This window comes from Phocoena sinus, chromosome X (assembly GCF_008692025.1).
Source record: "Phocoena sinus isolate mPhoSin1 chromosome X, mPhoSin1.pri, whole genome shotgun sequence".
NCBI lineage: Eukaryota > Metazoa > Chordata > Mammalia > Artiodactyla > Phocoenidae > Phocoena > Phocoena sinus.
Window position 1 is genome coordinate 91,446,956 of NC_045784.1, and position 27,274 is coordinate 91,474,229.

Genomic DNA, 27,274 nt, shown 5'->3' on the forward strand with positions numbered 1-27,274 from the left:
TATAACAAGCAAGCTTCTCTTAAAACTTGCTGGTTATACCTAGGGCAGAGAATAATCTCAGATGGCTATAAATTTACAAATACAGATACCCGAAAGCTGTCCTACAGGGCTAATTTGTGAGATGAAGAATCTGAGCAAGTAAATATACTTGGGGGGAAGGAAAGGTGAGTAGGGGAAAAAATCAACAGTGGGTTGGGGGTATTGATTTGAGACATATCTGATGGGGAGGTGGGCAAGTACATAAGGCAGTGGTGGATGGAATGGGCTAGTAGCAAAGGTACCAGTTTGCAGGAAGGAATCTTAAGACTCAGATAGGTAGGGGGTGAGTTATGGCAGAGTCACCAAAAAGCCTGCAAATTCGTATTTCAGTGACTCCGCCCACGACTGAAAGAATCAATTTTTTGTTCAGCATTTTATAAGGGAAACTATGTGTTATATTTCTTGCAAATATGGTTACTTATAAAATTCTCAAGCCATGCCCTTCATAATGCTCATAGGTTGGCCAGTTAGCCGAGTACACAGTAGAAATTCAGTTAAGTGTTGGTCAGGCAAAAGATGGTTTACATCTCTGTTTAGGAATAATTATTTTAAACTTAACAGGGACTGACTTTTAGTTTATGACAGGTTTGAATAAAGATTCATTTCAGCCCTAAGTAAACTTTTAAAAGTCAGAACAAACAAGACTTCCCTAAAGTGGAGTCTGACTTAAATGGTAGGTTTAAGTAGTAACTGACCTCTAACCACCCAGCTCACAACAGCTAAAAGGCAATGGATAACCAAGTTTTCTTTAATTTACAACCCAACTAGTGCCTAACTGGCAGAAACAAATTTAGGATAGGTCCACAGAAACTCCTGTAATCAGCTTAAGGAGAGGATCAACTTTAATACAGATCAAACCTTAAATTAACTTTTAGAGAATAAAACTCTATGAATCCCAATGTACTGGGTCACTTTAAATAGTATGATCAATAATAAGAATTTTTAAGTTTCAGAGTTGACAAGAGTTTGATAGCAGCTTTGATTATAGTCATCTCAAAGAAGTAAGCTCATTGACATCAACTGTCTCATTCTACCGTTTGGCAATTGTCAATACTGATGTACCTTTTGGATATGCTGGTGAGATGATCAAAACCTTCTTAGTCCTAGAAGCTAAGGAATACAACCTACTTACTGCTTTTGTTATGCAGTACATTTCCAGTGAGCATTCAAACACATCCCAGTAGTTCTAAAAATCTTACTAGATGCAACAGCAGCTGCTCCACCTGCTCCAGGGAAATTTAATCCAAACCCCAATGCTGTACCACCAAGCATTCCAGCCAAAGTTGTAGAGGCACCAACTGCAGAGAACAACATAATATTACCTATTACTCTTTTAATCAAAAACAGTGAATGAAGAATTTCTATAGGGTATTTTTCATCTGAGTCCTTTAGTAACTTTGGCTAAGCCTCAAAAACCTACAGTCAATCCATTTATATGAAAAGTCCAGAAAAGGCATAGATAGAGACAGAAAACAGATTAGTAGTTGTCTCGGGCTGAGAGATCTTACTGGGATGATAGAAATGTTCTAAAACTGCACTATGGTGAGAGTTACACAATTCGGTAAATTGATTAAAAATCACTGAACTATACACTTACATTAATTTTATGACATGTAGATTATATCTCATTAAAGTTGATTTTAAAAACACTGTGGTCAAGGTTTCTTTTCATTTTGTAGGCAAGGACATCAAAGACAGGAAAGAAAAAAGAAACCTGTCAAAAGTCAGAAGTCGGACTTACCCAGTGGCACAGTGGTTAAGAATCCACCTGCCAATGCAGGGGACACACGTTCAAGCCCTGGTTCGGGAAGATCCCACATGCCGTGGAGCAACTAGGCCTGTGCGCCACAACTACGGAGCCTGAGCTCTAGAGCCCGCGAGCCACAACTACTGAGCCCACACGCTGCAACTACTGAAGCCTGCGCACCTAGAGCCCATGCTCCCCAACAAGAGAAACCACCGCAATGAGAAGCCCACGCACCGCAACAAAGAGTAGCCCTCACTTGCCGCAACTAGAGAAAGCCTGCACGCAGCAACAAAGACTAAGTGCAGCCCAAAATTAATTAATTAATTAATTAATTAATTTTTTAAAAAAGGTCAGAAGTCAAGTCTTTGATTGGCAATGGAATTCATTCAATAATTTTAATTCCCAACCTCAGACATGGTCATATTCACAAAATCTATTATACTTGAGAAGAATATTGCTTACATATATCAAAAGGCTTCCAGAATCTCAGTCATGTCTCAGGAATGGAACTGTATCTACTTGGAAGAAAATACAATTCAAGTGGCAACCTGCAATTTCAACTAATGTTCCACCTACGCCAACTGCACAAGGCAATGGGGGATGGCGGCCGCCATTTTTCAGGCTCAACTAGGCATCAGCAATTCCTGGCAAGTTTTATTCCCAGAAATGGTGACAGGTTTGCTATAACAGGGCTTTGGGAGGGCCATATTACTGCTAGGATTACAATAACAAACTCTAATGATGAACATCATGGCACTGTGAAGATGCCGCAAAAGCACAAGCAGCTTATATGGACCTGTAAGAAAGAATTGCCTAAGATATATACAGAAGTCAGTATTCTCACCATTTGTTATTACTCTACTAATGGAAGAGGTGTAGCAAAGAAGTTGGGGTTACAAGATAATTAACGCCCCACTTCTCAGCTCAAAGCATCCAGATGTTCATCTTTAAGGAGAGAGAACCGGAGACATCACACAGTGTCATTAAAGCTCAAAACTACAGCTGGTCCTTTTGTCATGTAACACTTCTGATAAGTAAAATGTAAGGACTGCAAACCTGGTCTATATAGAAGAATAAAATACAGCAAGGCTTCAACATTTATTTCCCATTTTATCTTATTCACATGGACAATAAGACTTCTTCCCTTCAGACATACTTGGCGAAACTTCCACTCTTCCCATTCGCTTCAAAACATTACACTGTTAATGAATTATATGCTTAAAATCATCACTTTAAGCTGTAATAATCATGTTAATATAAAATTCATAGTGAAAGCCATGATAATCAGGTTTTTAGCATAGCTACTATTGATATCAACAGTTACAAACGGGATCAAGCATAATGATAATTTATGAGACGTCGGAGATCCATAGCTTATACTGGCAAATTGAATTAAGTGGCCTGATGCGAAATAATAGTATTTTCTTTGCAACCAGTAACTTACATGAGAGCCCAGTAGCAGCAGTGGAGGTAGAAACATTTGAAAATGAGGTAAACAGCATTGTGCTTGAACTAGTAGCGGTAGCAACAGTAGATGCTGGAACCAACCCTAAATTAAAGTAACAAGCAGAAAAATATGTCAATAAAAATAAGTTTTAATAAGTAAAACACCATTATAACAAACTTCACTTATATGGAGAAATAACAACAAAGCAAGGAAAATCAAGTACCCTGATATTTAATAAATCTGACATAGTAAAATCCCGATTTAAAAAATAGTTCATCAGTACTGCTTAGTATAGCCAGCCTTCTAGCACCATCATAAGAAAGAAACTCTACTAAAAAAGTAAGCAACCTAACAGGGGGGTCCACTTCCAAATTTGTGACATAAGAAGTCCTAGGGACCCATTCCCCAGTGAAGCAACCATAACCGGTAAAAAATATTTTTTTTTAAAAATTGAAATCTCTGGAAATTGTCCTGAAGGTACAGCAAATAAAGAAACATTTATTCAAGAAAATCTGCTAAAATTCAGTAATACAGGTGAGAGTCTACAGCATATGAATCATAACCCACGCTCTTCCCTCCATCCCCTTGCTCCCCTTGAGAGAAGCTACACTCCAGGCAGGAGTCGCCAAGAAGACTGGACTCCCTCTTCCCTCAGCTCCCAACCAAGGAATACAGTATCTCATTAGGAGGGGAAGCAGCCAGCATTCCTCATCACCCCTGACACACAGTTAAAGGATTGAAATTCCTGGTGAGTACAGCCAAGAGCTGAGGGGCTCCTTTCCTCCAGTAAGCCCCCACTCATAGGGCAGAGGGTCTACACCAGGCACAGTAGGCTTGCAATGCTGGAGCCCCATCAATCACCCTGACTGCCCTGCCCCAGCTTACCTGTAGGGCTGAGGTTGCATGCCGGAAGAGAGAAGCAAGAAGATCAGAAGCAACGGTCACTGCCCAGCACCCAAAGCACTGGTTCAAAGATTTTACCCAGGGATAAAGGTAGCCCATAAGAACAGAAAGCTATGTCTAGAAGAACTGACTTTATTTGAAACAGAGTATGAGGAAGTTCAAGCCAAAGGACTCTCTCGAAAAAAAATAGAGATTTTGGTGGTAAGCAATTAAGAGGAAGTAAGCTTCATGAGAGCAACATTTAGGCTGCAGGCCAGCCAGTTTAGCAGAGATAACCAGGGAAAGAGAAGGCTGAAAAGAGCCCTCCTGAGGATCAGAAAAATTAAGTACTGATACATGAATGAATCTTGAAAACATTTTGCTAAATGAAAGAAGCCAGACACAGAAGGCCACATATTGTATGATCCCATTTATATGAAATGTCCAGAAGAGGTAAATCCATAGACAGAAAGTATATTAGTGGTTACCAGGAGCTGGAAAGAGAAGGTAATGGGAGGTGACTGCTAATGGTTACAGGGTTTCTTTTTGCAGTGATGAGAATGTTCTTGAATTACATAGTGGTGATAGTTGCACACTCTGTGAATATGTTTAAAAGAAACACTGGATTGTACAGTTTAAAAGCATGACTTTTAAGATATACGAATTATACCTCAATTATGCTGTTATTTTAAAAATACATGATCATCTCAATAGAAGCAGAAAAAGCATCTGAGAAAATCCAACACTTTTTCACGATGAAAACACTCAACAAACTAGAAAGAGAAGGGAACTTCCTCAACATGATAAAGGGCATTTATGAAAAACCTACAGCTAACGTCATGCTTAACAGTGAAAAACTGAATACTCTTCCACTGCCATCAAAAACAAAACATGGATGTCTGCTCTTACCACTTCAATTCAACAACACACTGGAAGCTTTAGCCAGGACAATTAGGCAAGAAGACGAATAAAGGATACCAGATTGCAAAGTAAGAAGTAAAATTATCTCTATAAACAGATGACATGATCATGAATACAGAAAATTCTAAGGAACCCATAAAAAAATCTGGAGAAAAACAAATATCATATATTAACGCATATATGTGGAATCTGAAAAAATTGGTACAGACGACCTTATTTACAGAGCAGGCAACTATACTCCAATAAAAAAAATGTATTAGAACAATGAACAAGTTCTGCAAAGTTGCAGGATACAAGATCAATATAAAAATAAATTTCAATTCTATATATTATCAATGAACAATCCAAAAATGAAATTAAGAATATAATTCCATTTACGATTGTTCAAAATGAATAAAATAGTTAAGAACAAATCTAACAAAACAAGTGTAAGGCTTGTATCCAGAAAAATAAAAAACATTATTGAAAGAAATTAAAGGCATCCTAAATAAACAGAAAGCTCTCATGTTCATGGATCAGATAATTTTATATTGTTAAGATGGTATGGTAGACAGAAAAATGGTCCCCAAAGATGGCCACATCCTAATACCCAGAGTCTGTGAACGTATTACCTTACTTGACAAGAGACTTTACAAATGAAGTGAAGGTTAAGTAACTTGGAAGAGGGAGATTATCCTGGATTATCCAGGTAAGCAAAATCTAAGGACATGAATCCTTAAAAGTAGAGATCCTTTCCAGGCTGTGGTCAGAAGGAGATGGTGACTACAAAAGAATAGTCAGGGGATTTCTCTGGCGGTCCAGTGGGTAAGACTGTGCTTCCACTGCAGGGGGCACAGGTTTGATCCCTGGTAGAGAAACAAAGATCCCGCGTGCTTCGCAGTGAAGCCAAAAAAAAAAAAGAAAAAGAATGGTCATAAAGATGCAAAGTTGTTGATACAAACGGCCATCTAACACTTGAAATCATACTCAATGTCATTAGTCATTAGGGAATTGCAACTCAAAACCACAACGAGATACTACTTCATATTGACTAGGATGGCAATAACCAAAAAGACATAATATCAAGTGTTAGCAAGGATATGGAGAAATTGTAAACCTCAGGCAATGCTAATGGGAATGTAAAATAGTGTAATCTCTTTGGAAACTGTATGGCACTTCCTCAAAGTGTTCAACATAAAGTTACCACATGACCCAGTAATTCCACTCCTAGGTATACAAACAAAAGAAATGATAACATATATCCACACTAAAATATGTACATGAATGTTCACAGCAGCATTATTCATAACAGAAAAAGATGAAAGGAAACAACCCAAATGAATATCAACTGATGAATGGATGAATAAAATGTGGTATATTAATACAATGGAATTTTATTTGGCCATAAAAAAGAAGCGTTGATTCATGCTAAAACATGGATGAGCCTTGAAAACATGCTAAGTAAAAGAAGCTAATCACGAAATACCGCATATTGTATGATTCTATTTATATGAAATGTCCGGAACAGAGCAATCTATAGAGACAGAAAGCAGATTCATGGTTGCCAGAACTGGGGTAAGAAGAGAACGGGCAGCGACTGTTAATGGGTATGACGTTTCTTCGGTGGGTGATGAAAATGTTCTAAAATTGACTTCAGTAATGGCTGCACAACTCTGTGACTATCCTAAAAACCAATTAATTGTGCACTTTAAATGGGTAAATTATGTGGTATGTGAATTATACAATAATAAATCTGTAAGAAAAAATAATAAATAGAAGTCTGGAATAAAGTTTCAGAAAACAGAGTACCTGGACTCTTCTTGAAAATTTAAAATAAAATCTATAAAAGAAATAAAGCTAGAGAAATTAAGTACATAAAGACACAAATAAGCTTAATTGGTTAATTGAAAACAAAGTTTATCTCTTCATCCTCACTATAGATCATTGCACACGGCACATGATAGTAAGTACTCAATAAATATTTATGCTGAATCGAGCCAACCTTTTCCAATACATAATTTTCCAATACATAATTACAGATATTCTTCTTCCTTTTCAAAAGGAAAAAGTGCTTAATAAGTAACTGCATTTGAATCTATTGATACCTGTATCCAACTGTTGAACAATTCATGACAATATATGATGTAAGACTCTGCTATCCAAAACATCTAGGGCCACCGGGGGTTTGGGGACAGGGGGGAGATGCTAGGAAGGAACCGGGAACATTACCACATACCTCCAACTATTTAAAATATGTATCATGGAATATCCCTATGTTTCATTTAAGAGAAGCACCACATGTATACGTTTAAAGAAATAACCAATTATAGGGCTTCCCTGGTGGCGCAGTGGTTGAGAGTCCGCCTGCCGATGAAGGGGACACGGGTTCGTGCCCCGGTCCGGGAAGATCCCACATGCCGCGGAGCGGCTGGGCCCGTGAGTCATGGCCGCTGAGCCTGCGCATGCAGAGCCTGTGCTCCGCAACGGGAGAGGTCACAACAGTGAGAGGCCCGCGTACCACAAAAAAAAAAAAAAAAAAAAAAAAAAAAAAGCAATAACCAATTATAGCAAAGGTGTTTTAATATTTCTAATTCAATACCTACCAGTGAGGCTAAATTTTTATCATGGGTTTAATGGCTGCTTTAATTTCTTCATTCAAAATTGCCTATTCATGTCATCTGCCCATTTTCTCATTGGAGTATTGTCTTCTTATTATTGATTTTTAATAAAAGTATTATATATATATATATTGAGGCTATTTAGTCAAATGTTGCAAATATTTCCTAATCCCAGTTTGTCATTTGCTTTTTTGATTTTGTTTTTATTTTTTATGTAGTCAAATCTTTCCATTGTTTTCTCCTTTATGGTTTATGTCTCCATATCATGTTTCAAAATTCCCTCAAACGTATAAAAGGTGTTCAACTTCACTTTTAGGAGAAAATCACACATTATAACTACCTTGAGAACAATTTCACCTAACAGATGGGAAGAAATAAAAAAACTGGTAACACACTCTGTTTAAGGACACTGTGAAGAAATGGGCAGCCTCCGAGATTTCTAATGGGAGTGTAAACTGGTATAACCCCTATGCAAAATAAGTGGCCAATGTTGTAAAAATTACAAATGCATCTATCTTTTGAACCAGTAATACTTCTTTTAGAAATTTATCCACAAAGATATACTTATACACCTGCAAAATGACATGTAAAATAAGATCCATTGCACCACTGTTTATATTAGCAAAAGAGGAAACAATCCAAACGTCCACCAGCAAAGGGTTAGATAAATTATAGCACATCCAGACCATGGAATTCTATGATGCTATAAAAAATACTGAGGAAGCTCTCCATATACTGATTGATGTGAAAAGAGCTACAAAATGTTTAAAATAAGTGTATTAAGTTTTACGTTTAAAAAGCAAGGTACCGAATAATGTGCAGAGTATACTCTCATTTATATTATTTTCTAAAAAGCAGAGGGCTAAGAATATATATTTTTATTTGCTAGCAAATCCATGAAGAAACTCTGGAAGGATACATACAATTACAGTGGTTAGCTGACTAGAGGGGGTGGGGAAGGGGTAAGGGAGTAATACAGGGTAGATGGGGGCAGTATACTTATTTATACTATTTTTATAGTCTTAATTTTAAATCATTTGACAGACTATATTATATATTTTAAAATTATACTTAAATAAATGGTCCTCTCCCTAACCCAAGAAATATTATTTACACATTTTCATATTCACCTATGCTTTTTAAATATTTATGGTTTCATTTTCTACCTTTAATTCACCTAGTATTTCTTTCAGTTAACCTTTTTAAGCAAAACATAATCCCCTTCCCCCAAATCACCTGGCTAGCCAGCTATTGCAATTCATTTGTTCACTACTCCATCCTCTCTCCCCAGATTGGAAATGTCATCTTCATAAGCCCAGGTTTGTTTCTGTACTTTAAAATTTTTCACTGATTTTTCCTTCTATCCCTGTTCCACAAGAGTTCCAATTATTGAAGCACTAGAATTCATTTATTTTTTATACTGAATATTTTAAACTTATAGTCAGAGAACAAACTTACAATATATTTTCATATATTTTTCTACAAGTACACTATCATTACTTTTCTTAAAAAACAAGACATGCCTAGTCTCATGCATTTATCCCCTTCATTTAAACTCTAGAACCTTGTCAAGTCCCTCCTTCCTTTCCTTCCCTCAAAGATTCCCATTGTGGTTTTATAAGAATTATGTTCAACGTGTTGGTTAATTTAGAACTAAATGACATTCCTGTACTATTGAGTGTGTGTATTCTTCATTTATTCATGTCTTCTTTTATATTCCTCAGTAAAACTGTATGGTTATCTTCATATAGGTAATGCATATTTTTAAAGTTCATTCTTAGGCATTTCATACCTTTGGTTGAAATTGTTAATGGGAACTTCCTCCATTATATTTCCCAATTACTATTGTTTAAACATGGGAAAGTGACTGTTTTTTGCATTATTTATTTTGTAACTGACTGTATTACTGAAATCTCTTCACTAGCGCTAATTAAATTTACACTCGAGTTATGCCCATATTTTAAAGTCTTGATCATCTGTCTCAGATACTGGCATAATTTCAGGGGCCTGACCTTAAATCACATACCCAGAGGTAACTAAGGAAACAAATGCCATTTAATATGATGTGCTTTTAAGCTAAAGGAGCCTTACTCTTAAATAAGGAAGGGTTTAAAAGACAAAGTCTCATTTTCCTAATCATAGGGCTAGAACAGGGTTTTTCAACATGGCACTACTGACAGCTTGGGCCGATAATAATGGACAATGGAGGACTGTCCCATGCTGGGATTTAAGACATGCATATTTGGTCTTTGTACCCTTTCTTGGACAAAGACCCTAAAACCCTTGTAATTTCCTAAGTGAGGAGAGAGATAGAAGCATCTTCTGTTATAATATTTGGGTTTTGTCCCCAGTTTCAGAAATAGCTCCAAGAGCAATAAAGGTGAAAGGAGCCTCTGCAAGTCCCTTTCAACCACACCTGATTTATGTCAAAGAGGTGAACTTTAGAAAGCCCCTAAGGCTGAGAGGCTGGTTACCAGAGGAACCAACCAAGTGATTAGAGGGTTGGGGCTTTTAGCCTAACCCTCTGACATCTCAGGAGAGGAGAGGAGCTGGAGATTGAGTTCAATCACCAGAGGCCAAAGATTTCATCAATCATGACTACATAATGGAAGCTCCATCAAAACCCTAAATGAAGGGCTTTGGAGAGCTTCTGGGTTGGTGAACACACGGAGGTGCTAGGAGGGTGACGTGCCTGGAGAGGACATGGAAGATCTGGGCTGCGCCCCCATACTTTGCCTTATGCATCTTTTCTATTTGGCTGTTCCTAAGTTGTATCACTTATAGTGAACCAGAAATTTTAGGTCAAGTGTTTCCCAGAGTTCTGTGAGCTGTTCTAGCAAATAATCCAACTCGAGGAGGGAAGGGTCACAGGCACCCCCAGTTTGTAGTCAGTTGGTCAGAAGTACAGGTGACAACCTGGGACTTGCAATTGATATCCGAAGTGGGGGACATTCTTGAGGAACTGAGCCCTTACCCTGTGGGGTCTGTGCTACCTCCAGGTGGTGAGCATCATAGCTGAATTGTAGGACACCCATTTGGTGTCTGGAGAGTTGGAGAATTGGTTGGTGTGGGAAGAACCCCCATATATTTGGTGTCAAAAGGTTGTGTGTTGAGGACAACAAAATTTTCCTTTATGTGCACTGCAAAGTATTTAGCAGCATCCCTGGGCTCTACCCACTAGATGCCAGTAACACTCACCCAGTCTGGACAACCAAAAATGTCTCCAGATACTGCCAAATATCCCCTGGGAGAAGGGGCAAAAATCGCCTCCAGTTGAGAACCACTGGACAAGAGGAAGGGTTCAATACCATAATTTTCTCCATCTAGTGCTATAAGGCTAACAAAATCAGCCTTAATTCCTTCACGTTTAAGAACAGAGGAAAATGTCAACTAGCTTAATGAATTGTTAGCCATAGAAGATAGGAATTTTTTTTTAACAGAATGGGGGAAGGTGGCCATACACTACAAGATAGTGGGGCTTGCTACAATAACGAAATGGTGATACTAGAGGAAGAAAGGACAGATCAATAGAACAAAATAGGAAGTCCAGAAGCAGAACCAAGCATATATAATAATTTGGTGTATGAGGAAGGCAGCATCTCAAATCAATAGGGAAAAAATGGCCATTTAATGAAATACTATGGTTTAATTCACTAATCATTTAGAAAAAAGATTCCTAAAAATATAATGGAATTCTATAAATGTTCAAGTAATCAATAGGAAGGCAGGAAATTCCTAAAAATACAAACCATAAAAGAACAAAAAGAATTAAGAATCTTAAGGTGAAAAAGGTCTATATAAATAAGTCCAGAGAGAGAAACTCCGAAGAATGAGAGATTTGACAACATAAAAATTTACATCTTAAGGATTTCCATTTCCAGGAAAATGTATTTTCCCTATTCCTCCCACTACGTATGGCTTGAACCCCTGGACATTATATATAAAATGAACAAGAAAACCCTGAAAGGTGGCGAGAAGGCAAATCAACTAGGGATCTTGAGACCCAAGGAACATTATGGTAATGAATTCCATAGGTTTTCTTTCTGCTTCGTATTTCCCAGGCTCGGAGTTGAATAGGTTGGCCAGCCAGAAATGACAATGGGTATAGAAAAACAAAACCAAACCCAACAAAAACCTGCTCTCTAGACAAAAGACAAGAATGGGGCAGACCAACAAGACAGAAAACTTTTAGACAATAACCAAACATCACAGAAAAAAGTGTGGTCCCGCTCCCTACCTATTCCAGAGAACAGCAAGTGAGGAACTTAAACTTCCACCATTGTGAGGCTATAACGAGGTGCCCCAGTACCCCAGCCAGGATGATATCAGAGAAGGTCAAGTAGGGAGCCAGGATGTTACCTCTGCCAGCAGTTAATGAACCATGTCCTCACAGTGTCAGTGGAAACCACATCAGGAGCAGGAACTCCCACTCCTGCCCAGCAGTAACTAGGAGACCCTTGCCTTGGGTAGCAATGGAGACGGACTGGGGAAAATGAAGTTCTACTCCCACCTTACAGTAACCCAGCGAAACCCTTCTATCTCATGCCAGAGCAATGCCAAATAAAGCCAGCTAAAGCAAAAGTCTTGAATCTGATTCAGAGTCTCATAACATAATAAGAAAATGTCCAGGTTTCAATTAAAAATCACTCTTCCTACCAAGAACCAGAAAGATCTCAAATGGAATTTAAAAAGACAATACCAAGATGATAGAAATGTTAGAATTATTTGACAAATATTTCAAAGCATCCATGATAAAAGTGCATCAAAAAGAAATTATGAACACACTTGAAACACAAGAAAAAATACCCTTAGCAAAAAAAAGAAAAAGAAAAGAAATGAAAATCTCTACAAAGAAATAGAAGATATAAAGAAGAGCCAAGTGGAAATTTGAGATAACCAGATAACCAATAACCAAAATGCAAAGCTGAAGCCAAGCAAAAGGACTCAGCAGCAGAACAGAGGGGATGGAGACAAGAATCAATGAACTCGATGACAGAATGATAGGAATCTACACCAAGACACTTAATAATTAAATTTCTGAAAACTAAAGACAAGGAAGAAATATTGAAAACAGCAAGAGAAAAATGTCATCTGACCTACGGAGGAAAAATTATTTGAATGACAAATAGTTACACAAATTGACATCCATACCATGGAATACTATGCAGCAATAAAACAAACAACTGACACACACGACAATCTGGATGATCTAAAGGGAAGTACACTGAGTGAAAAAAGCCATTCCCCAAAGATTACATACTGTATGATTCCATCCATATAACGTTTTTGAAATGTCAAAATTACAGTAATGGAGAGCAGATTAATAGTTGCCAGGGTTAAATAGAGTGTGGGAGCAGAAGAGAAGTAGATGTTGCTATGAAAGGGCAAAATGAGGAATCCTAGTGGTGAGAGAACTATTCTATATCTTGATTACCAATATCAACATCCTGGTTGCAATATTGTACTATAGTTTCGCAAGATGTTACCACAAGGAGAAAATGGCCAAAGGGTATGTGGGATCTCTTTATTTTTTCTTACAACTGCATGAGAATCTACAATTATGTCAAAATAAAAAGCTTAATTTAAAACCTTTTAATATCTATAAAACTAAGTAAAGTAAAATCGAAACAAACTGGGGAAAATACTTCTTTTTGGGGGAGAGGGGAATTACATCTTTATTTTCACTAACATCTAGCAGAACCTGAGCACTTTCCTTAGTTATAAAGGTAGGCAACAAACCACGTAGGTTAGTAGTACCTGTGACTTTGTCACCAACAGAAATCATAGGTACAAAAATACTTCTTATACAAATATCAAAGGGTTAGGCTATTGCAACTGCATATAAACGAGAAAAAGATAAGCACCATATTAGAAAACCGAGTAGGGAATTCCCCGGTGGTCCAATGATTAGGGCTCCACACTCCCACTGCCAAAGGCACGGGTTCGAGGGCCTGGGTTCGATCCTCAGTTGGGGGAATTAAGATCCTGCAAGCCGCATGGTGTGGCCCCCCCGCAAAAAAAAGAAAAAAAGACAGAAAACTGAGCAAAAGATACAAAAAGGGAATTCATTCAATTTCTTTCTCTCTCTCTCACACACACACAAACACACGAAAAAAACACAAATACAATTAATCAATCATTTGAAGAGAAGTCAGCCTTACTACTAATAAAGGAAAATGTAAATGAACATGATGCTATGATACTATTTTCAGTGTTAAACTACCAAAGCTTAAAAAACAAACAAACAAACAAAAGGGATAATATCCAACGTATTTAACACTGCGGGGAAATGTATACTTTCATAAAAACAACAAAGATAGCCAACGTTTATTGAATACCTATTATATACTTGTCAGACAAGGTTCTAAGCACTTTACTTATTTATATTCACTTACCTACCTAATCCTCACAACAACCCTACAAGGTAAAACGCTGAGCACTTATTGATGAGCGAACCAAGCATTGAGAGGTTAGAGTAACTTGTCCAAGGTCAGAGAACTAGTAAACAACAGAGCCAAAGTTCAAACACTTATTTCCTGGTTGTTTTTTTATTGATAACAGATATGTATTATTTGTAATATCAAAAATTCATTTGTACACAATTAAAATAATGCCCCCCAAGGTAGTGACCAAATATTCTAGCATCATAATGATTTTAATGCTCCACTTCATCTCTTTGTGTCCTACAATGCCATACCAACCAATCAAAATTGGTTACATTATCACTACTAAATACAAATTATAAATAAGTTGCTTATTATCTATAATTTTTTACATATTTTACCTTTTTGGTTGTTTCCAAAAGCTCTGAAACCATTACTATGAATATGTAATTCAATAAAATATACCATAAAGTAATATGTATACAATATCTCACTTAGTGTATTTCTCAAGCTCTAAAATATCTGAGGCATCTACAGTAAAACCAAGCTTATGTGGCTTATAAACCAGTACTTTTTATTAACTGCATTTTGGTTTAGAAAGATCCTAAATGTCTTCTCATTAATGTTCAGTATAGGTTAAATGCATTTTACTGAATCCAACTTATTTAGAAACTGGTAACCCATGCATGTAAAATGTCTCTACTAGCCAAAATATTTTACCATTCCCCAACTATGCCATATAACTCACTTGTTATTACATTACTAATATTCTCTAAAATTTTATACTACTCCAAAAATATTCTTTCCTGTTTTATCGTACCTCCTGATAAATTTCATTTTGGAAGTTTTATTTTAAAAAAGGAAAACAGAAACATATCAACAGATTGTGAAAAAAAATACTTGGTAAACACAAGCATTAAACAGTTGAACAAAACATTTCAGTGTAATGCTATTATTACTAGTGGCCAATTTGTCTAGACTATTCATTCTCATAAGGTTGTAACTTTTCCCCCAAACAAACATTCCTTGGTTCTAAACCTAAAAATGCAAAACCAGAAGGAGCAGTTTAGATTAAATTTCTATCGCATTCATCAATAACACTAACCTCCAACAAGAGAAGTCAGTCATATTCGGATGAATCAATCAAATAAGAATCTCAAAATCAATCTTGAATACTGTGCTTCTCCATTAGAGAGCAGAGTTCAAACCTTACCAGTGGACTGCCCACCACGGTTGAAAGGAGTAACTGATTGTGTAGCAGTCGTTCCACTAGACGTCCGAGTAGCAGGAGTGAGGGGTAATCCTGCAAATGCTGTTGGTTGAGAGGCGTTCCCCATCAAGACAATATTGAAATTGGTGCACCCAGTCTGAGGTGCACTTCCACCAATGAACGAGAACCCTGTTGCAGACTGAGTGACAGAGCCGAAAGCAAAAGGAGTGGATGCTGTCCCCTGGTGTGATAGGGCACTGCTTGTTACAGCATTAGTACGGGTGCTGGCACCCAGCTCAGAAGCCCCTAGAATCACTGTAGGTTGTGTGAAAGCCCTGTTGCCCAAGTTTAATTTTATTGCATTTATTCTAAATAGAGAAAGGAAAAAAATCAATATAATAGTTCGCCGCCACATTAAATGGCAGCTAGATAACAGAGCTCCTGTCAAATTAAGTTTTATAACATTTTATTCCATAGGTTATTTCATCTCAATACAGGAGGAAAGATAACCAGATATTATTACAGGAATACATGTACAGAGCTCCCTATTCGCTCATCCATAGATAAAGGTTTCCTAATTTGGTCTACTTTAAGGAGAACAAAAGTTTTAAAGGTTTTGATGGGGAAGGAGTAGCTGCGGAATTTTTATTTTCAGTACAGACAACAGAACTTACACTTCTTCTACCGGTCTGGCAGACTTTATTAAAAACATAATTTTTAGTTTTAGACACTGAACCACAAAGTCACGTGAGGCATACCTTTAATAGAGTTTCTAGAAAATTTTAAATGTATTTCATGACCCACGAAAAAAGTGCTTCAGTATTTAAATTACCTGTCCTAAGAAAGGTTATTTAACACTCAATTACAGGTTATTAGATAACTAACAGTATAGGGGAGAATTCCAGAGGGAATAGCTTTCATCAGGCTATCAGGTGTTACTGAAAGAAAGGGCTGGATCCAACTGAATTACATAGAAAGGCATTTTTTAAAATGCTCCCTTTAAAAATTCTGAGATGCAGGAGGGAAGAATGTATATCCAAGGTCATTAAAATGGTCAATAGACAAAGATCTCTCTAGAGAGAGACATTTAATAAGCAAGCAGTCTAATTTCAAGATGGTATATGTTCAAAACCCAGTGAGTACTCTTCCTATGGCTCACATAAAATGAAGGGATACCACAGATCAGAATTCAATGTGCCTTGTGTCTCAAATCAGAAATGACTTCAATTTATAGGACTACCTTGGGAATGAGTAGCATAATTCCTAATAATTGACTTCGAAATGCCACACCATCCCTTTACCCTTTCCATACTCCGAATTGAAAGTTTGTCTTTGAAAGATGATTACCTTTGTAGCCACTAAAAGAATCAAATGGTACTCTTCTTACCCTAAGGAAATCCAGCTCCTACCGGGATAGGAGTTGATGCAACTGGTGCTCCAAAGCTGAATCCTGTATTCTGCCTAGCTGGAGTTGTGTTACAGAGTGAGAACAGGCCAGTAGAAGATGAACTTCTAACTGGTTGGAATGGAGTCCCTAAGTTAAACCTCCTATACTAGGTGTAGAGAAAGTAAACTCTGTAGCTAAGTGGTTGTCTCTGCAGAGCCAGAAGTGAACCAACCGGTAGGGGCACCAGTTCCTCCAAAAATAAACCAGCTCCTGACTCCAAACCCTAAATGGGGGTAAGAGGGGAATGGAAGAAGAAAATTTTTAGAGATCTCAATGAGACTTCCAAGTCAAGACGGTAGATGGGAGCCACACTGGAATCACTCTCTCATACTCCAAACTCCAAGAAATACCAGTTCAAAAGCATTTACTAAAAACACTTTTTAATAAATACAGAGTTTTTTAAGAAAAAAGACAGGGTCTTCCCTGGAAGTCCAGTGGTTAAGACTCTCCACTTCCAGTGCAGGGGGCACGGGTTCCATCCCTGGTCGGGGAATTAAGATCCCACATGCCCCGCGGCATGGCCAAAAAAAAAAGAAAGAAGACAATTTTTCAGGTGCCAAACAGGGAATTCATATCTATGAGCAGAAGCTGAAGCTGCTTAGCCCAAGGGAGTGACTTGAATGAGATGTGTGCCCTAAAAGCTGGAAATACGCTAGATTGTGGGTAAATTTGAGGCCACAGGGTAAGGTCATAGGCTCCTCAATCAGCGGAAACCTAGTGGGGCTTATATCTGGAAATCTCTATAGGAGAATGAAAAAGGCAATGGAGACATGCAGGAACCCCAAGCTGGTACAGAAGATATACACAGATGGCTCAAATTCAATTTACCTTTGTGGTGTGGAAACTTCAAACTAAGATGGTAACATAAAAACACTAATTAGGAGCTGATGAAACTTTCAGGGCCCAGGCAGGTTGTCCATGACATCACTTATCAGAGATATCTCCACTTCCTAGGTCATCCATGATCCAAAACACCCCGAGAAAATTAACTCAAAGACAAGAACTACAAAATGTCTAAATAAGTAGTCTATAGACCTGAAAATTGAGGAAATTCTCATCTAAGGAATTAGAGGTGATAGAGCAATATGAATGGCACATTAAAATATTTTATATGTTCAAAGAGCTCAAGAAATAAATAGCATCCATAAAAACAAACAAGTGAATGTGAAAAAGAACCACGGAGAAATCCAAGAAACGGATACAGTATTAGAAATAAAAAGGCTCAAGGGATAGATTTAAATAGTAGACTAGACACAGTTGAAGAGGGAAAAAAATCATTGAACAGGAAGAGAGAACAGAAGAAAAGAATCTGCCAGAGCACAGGGCAGATAAAGTGATGGGAAAGAAGAGAGAAATTAAGAGATAAGGAGAAAATAAAAGAGAAGTTTCAGTGTATATCCAGAAGGAATGTTAGAAGGAAAAAAATAGAATGGCAGAGACATTATTCAGAGTTAATAAATGAGTTTGCTAGAACTGAAGAAAAATGAGTCCTCATACTTAAAGCCATCAAGTGCAATCAGGCAACTCCTCCCACCACCATACACACACACACACACACGCCCTTTATATTGAAACCCTAAAATATCAAGAATAGAGAAAAAAATCTGAAAGTTATCAGAGAGAAAAAATCATTTACCTAATAAGGAGTAACAACCAGGTTGACAGCAGGCTCTTCATTAGCAACAGTAAATGTTAGAAGAAGATGGAATAATATCTCTAAATATCCCTTAAAGTGTTAAGGGAAAATCACTGTGTACTTACCATTCTATCCCAGTCAAGATTTCTAAAACGGGATGCGACTAACAATCAGGTTTTACACAATAGCTCTGAAAGGCAATTCTAAGAAATCAGTATCAAAAATATTTCATCAAAGTTATGAGCCCCATTACTTTATACACCAGTAAAAAGGAAAAAAAAAACAAAAAAACTAACACCAATCTGTTACAGTTCCTTATCATCACTTAATTTTTTTTTTACTTTTTGAAAGAGCTCCTTTCAATGTAGACACAGATTTTAATCAAACATGCATATATTAAGAAAAAATACTCAGAGTCCAATTTTCCACTCAAATTTCTTAAAGTCTTCTGTGCCACCAGGAGCACTGTTGCTGCAGCAATTCTTAAAAGAACTCATAAGAGAACTAAAAGCCATTTTTGCTATGCTTTCAAGCCAGCTTTGCAAATATGTAGACAAGCCTCCTTTTGTCTCCCACTTCAGCATAATCAATAACTAAACCTGATTAACCATCTTTTGCGTTCGCTCCCCACAACCATTGGTTTCTAGGAGTTACAGGTGATCCCCTATTATCTCTGGGATTTTCACCCAAGACACCCATTAGGCAGGTTTTGATCCTAGACATTTTGATATTAAATGTGCATACGGAAACAACTATGACATCACAACTGCCACCTAGCCAAAAGGGATTGTAAGATACCATCAACTGTTAAGACTCATTTCAATTGCAGAGATGTTAAAATATGGAAAACTGTATCTCTTAAAATTGGTAAACTACAGTATCCTGAGTAGTGTTTGTGTCATGGTTATAAGTGAACACCTCCCCAAGACTAACTCTGAAGGACAATATTTACCTAAATGTGTTAATATGACATGCTTATTTTTAAGTCATACACATCTTAGAACTTTTAAAATGTGAGCTCCAAAGGGTGATTTCAGTGGTATAATAACTCAGTCCTGGAAGGCACAGAAAGAAAGGCATTCTGGGCAGAATAAGAGCCCTTGCTGTATTTAGTCTTATATTCCCAAGGGTACCACACTCCTGAGGTTATAAGCATTATAAATTATATTATAATAATATTATATTATTATGTTATATAATTATATATTCCATATTTATGATATATAAGTATATGATAATATCACACATGTTGACAGAAAAAATACTGTTGCCAAACCATGGCTCTTATACTGTCATAGACATTGATACTTTCAGAATTAGGTAGTGTCATCAATGTCATATTGCAGGCCAAAGGAAAAACTTCTGGTAGCCATCAAAAGGTGGAACTTTTTCTTGTGCCCTTGCATTTGTGGACTTTCCATTCTTTTGAAAGTAATTTAAGAATTACCCTGTTATTAGAATTTCTCTGCTAAATGTAGCATGAACATTTAAATATTTTCTTCCTTAGAAAATTGAGAAATAAAACAAATGAAAATCACCTTGGGACTAAAAATGAATCTGTCATTAAGAATTAAAAATTCCCTTCCGTCTCATTTAGATCATATATCTGTCACATCCTTGTACTTTAAAAAATCTTTTTAATCTATTCTGCTTGACCAGTTTCTAACAAGGGTGTTTTAAATGTCTCTCATGGGCTCCCTGGTGGCACAGTGGTTAAGAATCCTCCTGCCAACGTGGGAGACACGGGTTCGAGCCCTAGTCCGGGAAGATCCCAGATGCTGCGGAGCAACTAAGCCCGTGCACCACAGCTACTGAGCCTGCGCTCTAGAGCCCATGAGCCACAACTACTGAGCCCACATGACACAACTACTGAAGCCCGCACACCTAGAGCCCGTGCTCTGCAACAAGAGAAGCCACTGCAAGGAAAAGCCCACGCACTGCAACGAAGAGTAGCCCCGGCTTGCTGCAGCTGGAAGAAAGCCTACACGCAGCAACGAAGACCCAACGCACCAAAAAAATAAACCTCGTTTCCAAAAAAAAAAAAAAAAGGTCTTTCATTATTAGAGATTATCAATTTCTGCTTATAATTCCATTGCTTTTTTGCTTTATATATTTCAGGACTATGCTGTTAGGGGCATAGATTCATGGTTGATACTCTCTTGGCAGATCTCCTTTCTTTCATCAGTGTGAAATATCTGTTTATTACTAAATTGCCTTAGATCACATTTTGTCTGACATTAATGTTGCTTCACCATTTTTCTTTTGGTTGCTATATGCCTAGTGTATCTTTTTCCTTCCCTTTGTTTTCAACCTTTCTCAGTCATTTTTAGCATGGTTTTTATGAATAGCAAAGCTGAAAATTTTAAAATAGAGTCTAAGGATCTCTTAATGAGTGAGTTTAATTTATTTACATTTATTATGACTACCGACACAACTGGATTCATATTTCTCCCACCTTATTTTGTCTTTTTTATTTGCCATGTTGCATTATCTTTTATCTTTTTCTGCGTAATTGGACTGATGGAATTTTCTGTATTCCATCATTTTTCCCATACTTGGAAGTTACATATGCTAATTATATTTATTTGTATGAGTGTCTCTTGAATTCTTTAACACATTTAAATTTATGTTCTTCTAAGAAAGCCTGAAGTTAATCAGTATTCCATATCCTTTTTAAGAAATAAGACCTTAGCACACTTTAGCTTCTCTCTGCATATCACTACTTTAATAAAAATGGAAAACAAGTCTGTACTCCCTCTATGTGGCTATGAGTAGGAATATCTGTCTCTGTCATTGTTGAGTTCCTCTAGCCAACTTCTTTCTATTCCTCTTCAGAGTGCTCTCTCCTTATCCACACTGCCTGACTAGGAGCTTAAAGTTGACAAAACTACAGCTTTTTATGTTGAGCCCAGCTTACAGTTCCATCCTGGATGTCTTAATGCAAGCACACATGTTCAAAGAAAGAAGTACTAGATGGTGAAGGACTTGTGCAGAAAATTCACTAGGCCTAAAGAAATCATCGGAGCTCACTGAAAAGGCTCCTGGAACTGGGCAGATGATCCCTGCCTGGTAGTCCAATCTAAATGAGACAATTCAATCAGTGCTGCCACCTATCGGGCTGTGCTAATCACTTAAATGCATTAGAATCTGTTTCCTCACCTCTAAAATTCTGGCAGTTTCACTGAGTAACCAAAATGTTTTCTTAAAAATAAGTTTACAAAGGGCCCTCCACATATATTATCTTGTCTAATTTAATTTAATGTAAAGTGCTATATGAAAGCTTTCTAAAATATAATGCTGGGGTTGTCCTCACTGTCAGTGAAGGATCAGTCAATCAGGGGTATTTATGGGGCACTCTCTAAGCTGGCCCAGAGAGTGTACATAAATTGCATTTCAAATTACAATTCAAAAAAATTACTACACAACTATCTCATTTATCAGCATGCAAATTATCTTCTTTTTGTATTACCTATCGTCCTTTATAGGTCCTAGGAGTGTTCTGGTTAGTAGGAAACCTGACTGAGGATCAATAAATGATGGTAGGTCATTTCAGGACACACCATTTTACCACTTAAGTTCTTGAATCTCTTGAATAAAAGGGAAATGATAAAAGCACTTATCGAATCTGACATTCCTCATCTTTTAATTACCTACAACAAACCGTAAAGGTATTTTGATCTCCATTCTATAGCTGAAGAAACTAAGGCTCTAAGATACTAAATTACTTTCCCAAGGTCAAACAAATAGTAAGTGAAGGAACTGAACACAATACTTTCACTGTAACATTAGCTTAAGCAACACATATTAGGAAGATAAGTCTGCATCTCAAAGAGCAGAAACAAAATAAGTTCAAGCCTGGGTACCTATTATAGGTCATTTCAGCATAAATGTTTAGGGGCTTCTGTCTCACAAAGTATAAATGATTTTGGGGGAAATCACTCATGCCATTATTCCCCCACATTACTTTGAGAAATAACTGTCAAGAAGTGACTAGCATAGAAGTTCAGCCATGTAATGGATTAAAAAGTTTTTCTGCCTTCTTGGAAGCAAATCCACTTTGGAGACAACGTTCTCCCTAAAATGCCTAGTTACTAGATAACCATTCATGAATTCCACGTGAATGGTGAATTCCATTCACCATTCCACGAATTCAGTTCACCTTCTCAAGAACATCATGACTAAACAACCTGGCCTGAAAATTCATGCAATGTGATTAGTCCTGGTATAAAACCATTCCAATAAATAGTAACTTCTGATGATACATATGGTTCCTTAACATATTAATTATCGAACTAAGGAGAGAGGCAGAGAAGCAAAGGAAAAGTACCAAATCACTGAAGAAACCCCTTTTCCACCAAGAAAGCATTACAGAAATGGAACTAAAGAAGAAAGTAGAAAAACTGAAGCCTCAAAGTACAATAGGGTCCTTATTTGCACTGACAGTTATTGATGCCAACTCTGGAAGTAGAAACTGAGTTACCAATGTTTTATCCTAAATGTTTGAGTCCCCAGAGAGAAATGGATAGGGAAAGATGAAATTAGCACAGCCATTTTCAAGGAAATAGGAAGGGATCAAACCTCTAATGGTAATCATTTTATTTTATGCCAAAATAAAATATAGAGCTATGGAAAATTGTGCATTAGTTTTCAGTTCATATTAAACATCTTAAGCAATATAACTCACTGATTATCTTTCACATTAAGTGTTTTTCTCCCCCTTCGTACTCATACTATAACTTGTCAAGGCCATAATGTCAGAATCTTATTTTAAAGGCTAGAAAGGTTTTTTCAAATCCCAAAATTAAGACCAACTTTCCGAATATTACAAGTCTGACACTGCAGAGAAGACTGTACATTTCCATGAAACAAGTCTTATTTTAGTGAATGCCTTTAGCAGTTACAACAGTGGAAAAGAAAAGACCAGGGATGAGACCACAGGGGAGGGTGGGCAGAAGGACTCAAGAGAGGGGAAATCTTGAAGGAGCTGAGAAGGATACAAGGCAGGGGAGGGGACTCAATAGAGGACGGGAGTGGAGGGCAGAGAAACCCAAAGAGAAGGCTTGGCTAAATGGAAAGGAGGCAGAGGGACCCAAAAGGGCAGCGGTGAAAGAACAGGATTAGGAGAGGGGAGATGAGAAAGAAGAGAGTACATCACTGGAGAGAACTAGTCTAAGAAATGAAAGAGGAATGGCATTCAAATGCAAAGTACAGCCTCAAGGCCTACTCACTTTTAGAAGAATCCTCCCTCAAAACCTTGGAGAAAAAGAGCAAAAAAAAAAAAAAAACCAACAAATGAAAAACTGGAAACTTCTGAAGCATACTAGTATTCATAAAAATCTTATACAAGCATGAAGTAATAGTAGTCATTTAAAGATTTCAAAAAAATATCATTTTACAAGGAAAAATAGATCTGGCTAATATAACTTAATTCAAGTTTATTTTTTAAAATAAATCTCACTTTTCTCAGGGCTTTACTCCACAAAAAAACTAGTCATCAAGTTTATTTTTCAAGGTATGCCTTTGAAAAATAAGCATAATTCTTATGTTTGTAATTTTTTTGTGTGGTAAAATATAATGTAAAATTTACCATTTTAACCATTTTAAGTGTACAATTCAGTGGCATTAAGTACATTCACAACATTGTTTAACCGTCACCACTCTCTATTCAATATTTACGAAACTTTTTCATCACCACAAACAGAAATTCTGCACCCATTGAACAATAACTTCCCATTGCCCACTCCCCCAGCCCCTCTATTTTACTTTTTGGTAACTTCTATTTCACTTTCTGTGACTATGAATTTGCCTAATTTAGGTACCTCTTTTAGTGGTATGATTTATATGAATATTTGTATGCTTGAAACAACCTAAATGTCCAACAACAATAGTGGAATGGAGATATTTTTAAGTGGCATAGTTATATGAGGGCTACTTTACAGCAATGAAAGCAATTTTTTTTTCTTTTCTTAATTTAGGTTTTATTACTCCTAAATGACTTTCTGTTTTAAGCTTTATTCCTGGATTGTGCAATAAGTCTACCGGGAGAAACCTATGAAAACTGTACATATTAAATGGCAAGATAGCATTTTTGAATATTTCTGTGTTACTGAAATAATTGTGTAAAAAATAAAAGTCACTTCACATTTTAGTATTTATGTGAGTTATATATGTGTTATTTCATTTTTAAAATTTTTTAAATTAATTTTTTAATTGGGGTATAGTTGATTTACCATGTTGTGTTAATAATCTCTGCTGTACAGCAAAGTGAATCAGACATACATATACATATATTCACTCTCTTCCAGACTCCATTCCCATACAAGTCATTACAGAGCACTGAATAGAGCTCCCTGTCTATACAGTAGGTTCTTATTAGTTATCTTTATATATAGTAGTGTGTATATGTCAATCCCAATCTCCCAGTTTATCCCCCCTAAAATAACTAACTTTATCTACATTTATCAGTATAGACAAATCTCAAAAACAATGTTGACCCCCAAAAAGTTGCAGAAGAGTAAGTACAGTATACCATTTATGAAAATGTCAAAGGACATACAAAACAATATATTACAAATCATTTATGGCCATCTATGTTTGAGTGCACTTAAAAACACAGGAAAAATATTTAACAACTTCAGAAGAACAAATATCTCTGGGATTGGGAAGGGGTACAAAGAGTAGTGTTTTAGTTTTATGTTTAGTTTTAGTGTAATGTTTTAGTTCTTTAAAAAAAACAATATCTAATGAAAATATGGCAAAAGGTTAACAATTGTTAAATCTTTCGTGGGTACATGGACGATGGTGTATAATAGTCTCTGTAATTTTCTGTCTGAAATATTTTATAATTTTAAAAAGAGGGTCTAGTTAATGTTTTAGAATGACAGAAAATAAGACAACCTGTGTGCTTTGAAAAGGGGGAATGTGCTAATACAGACCAATTATAGCTTTTATTCTCCCAGTCAACTTAATTGCTTCCTTTATAAAAAATGTAAATTACAAATGAATACATACTCATATAATCTTTGGAAAAGACATTCAAAAAGAAAGCTAATCACCGTGAGTGTTATTATGGCACTTGAATCTGCTTGAATATGCTATGATTCATATATGTTTTAGAGTATATCCTTTTGAAAATGTCCATATTTATTAGTTAAAAAAATACATTCAACCTAACTCATATTGTGGTTGATGACTGCTACTCCAGCACAGAGAAACCTAGAGGGGCAAATCCGTACATCCAAGGGGGCAAAAATTCACAGCTCAGGTCCAGATTCCTGGCCTTCTTGTTAGGATTCCTCTTGAGGGCATGGAAGGGGTTATATGTATAGCTAATCAGTTTTGAATACTCCAAACATTTATTAAGCCATCTATTCTGTTTCCCTTTTATTTAAAACCAAGCCACGGAATTCCTGAGAAACTAGGGTCACAACTGTACCTCTAGGCCAAGTGCAAACACTCCGATTGCCAAGCAGAGCAAACTGGCGCCGCGCCAGCGTTTCTGCACTCCAAAGCGGGAAAAGCGGGGCACCGGGTCCGGCGACGTTCCCGTGAGTGGGAGCGACGCGTAGCTCCGGCCGGTGCCTCGCTGGAGCTGCATGGCAGCCGTAGGGGTGCTCCCCCTGGGGCTCCGGATCCAGAAGGCTTGCCCACAGCAGAGGAAAAAAGTGCGATCCCATCCTACACACACATAGACACAAACACACACACAAACGCTGAGCCGGGACGGAACCACAACACGTGTCTCTGTCACAGCGCGGAAAGGGGGCGTGGGGAGCGCGTGTGGAGCCGCCACAAAACCTCCTCAAACCCCCCGGCCACGGAGCCTACCTTTCTGCCCACGCTGTTCGGGATCTGCTGGACAACTAGCGGTCCGATCTAGAATACACGTGCAGGAAGAAAGTAACAGTGAGGGAGCCTGCTGATTTCCTGAACAAACGAAAACCGGTGGTGGCTGTAACTCTGGTGGCTGCGAAGTAAAGGCGAAGGCAGTTAAAACTGCGGAGCGGCCAGAGAGGCAGACCCGGAACTTCTGCGGCCGAGAAGAACCAGCCTGCGCAGTGGGCGCTTCTCCGCTGGAGCGATGCTGAGACCCAGGCTTAAAAGGGGTCGACCTAGTTAACTGGAAAGGGCGGCCATTGACCACAACTGGCACGCGCCCGGATTGGTTACTTCTCGTGAGGTTTCAAAGGACACTCTTCTATGGTTGGCCAGGAAAGTCAAGCGGGAACCCGGAGGTGGGGGTTGGCGGCGATCTTAAACGACGTTGTTACCCAGGCAACAGAGGGACGCAGAGCTCTCCGCAGTGTAGTTCTGGATCCTAAAGAGCCACCCAAAAACTGACCCAGGTGAGGAAACCCGAACCTTAGGAGGGGGAAAGAAGGGGTCCTCAGATGCCTTAGCTATCAGAGAAATTAGGGAGAACTCTAGATACTTACGGCTCTGAGAGATACCCTAAAAAAGCCACAAGTTGCCGATAGAACAGACCCGTTCTCTAAATCCCCCTGCCCTAGACGCTCTAGAAACAGGATTCAACTTTAACAAAACTCAGTGTATCAGAATGTGAGTGAGATGGGGCAGTTTTACCAGACAAGGGATGGATGCGGATGGAATGTCAGAAGGCCAAAATGAACATGCGAACCTTCCCGACGTTTGTCTCTAGACACTTACATACACTTACTGTTGTAACGCTAATTTGAGAGTGAAAACTATTATTTCCTTGTAGGTAGATCAGGGTGCTCTAAGTTGAAGTAGCCACTGTTATCTTCTGTTTTACATGTACAGGCATGATTTATCTTGGACCAGGTTGCCTTGGTTGGGATATATTTTTTAGGGGGTATAACGCTGTTCAGACTGAAAAAAATGGCCTGTATTTCGTGGACAATGCCCTTTGTGTCGGAATGTGAACGCTGTGGCCTGAGAGTCGCAACCTCAGTTGGTCAGATTCGTTGAGGAGTGAGAAGCAGTC

At 37.7% G+C, this 27,274-nt stretch overlaps 1 protein-coding gene across 1 annotated transcript in view; it reads right to left on the reverse strand.

Annotated features, from left to right (window-relative positions):
• The window catches only part of NUP62CL (nucleoporin 62 C-terminal like), a 67,234-nt gene that overhangs the window by 36,911 nt on the left and 3,049 nt on the right, over positions 1-27,274 (reverse strand). Inside the window, exons 2-4 of the mRNA XM_032618953.1 lie at positions 26,137-26,454; positions 3,231-3,335; positions 1,239-1,337 (exon numbers count right to left, since the gene is read on the reverse strand). Of these exons, the coding sequence (XP_032474844.1) occupies positions 1,239-1,337; positions 3,231-3,335; positions 26,137-26,454 (522 nt within the window). The remainder of the gene's footprint in view (positions 1-1,238; positions 1,338-3,230; positions 3,336-26,136; positions 26,455-27,274) is intronic.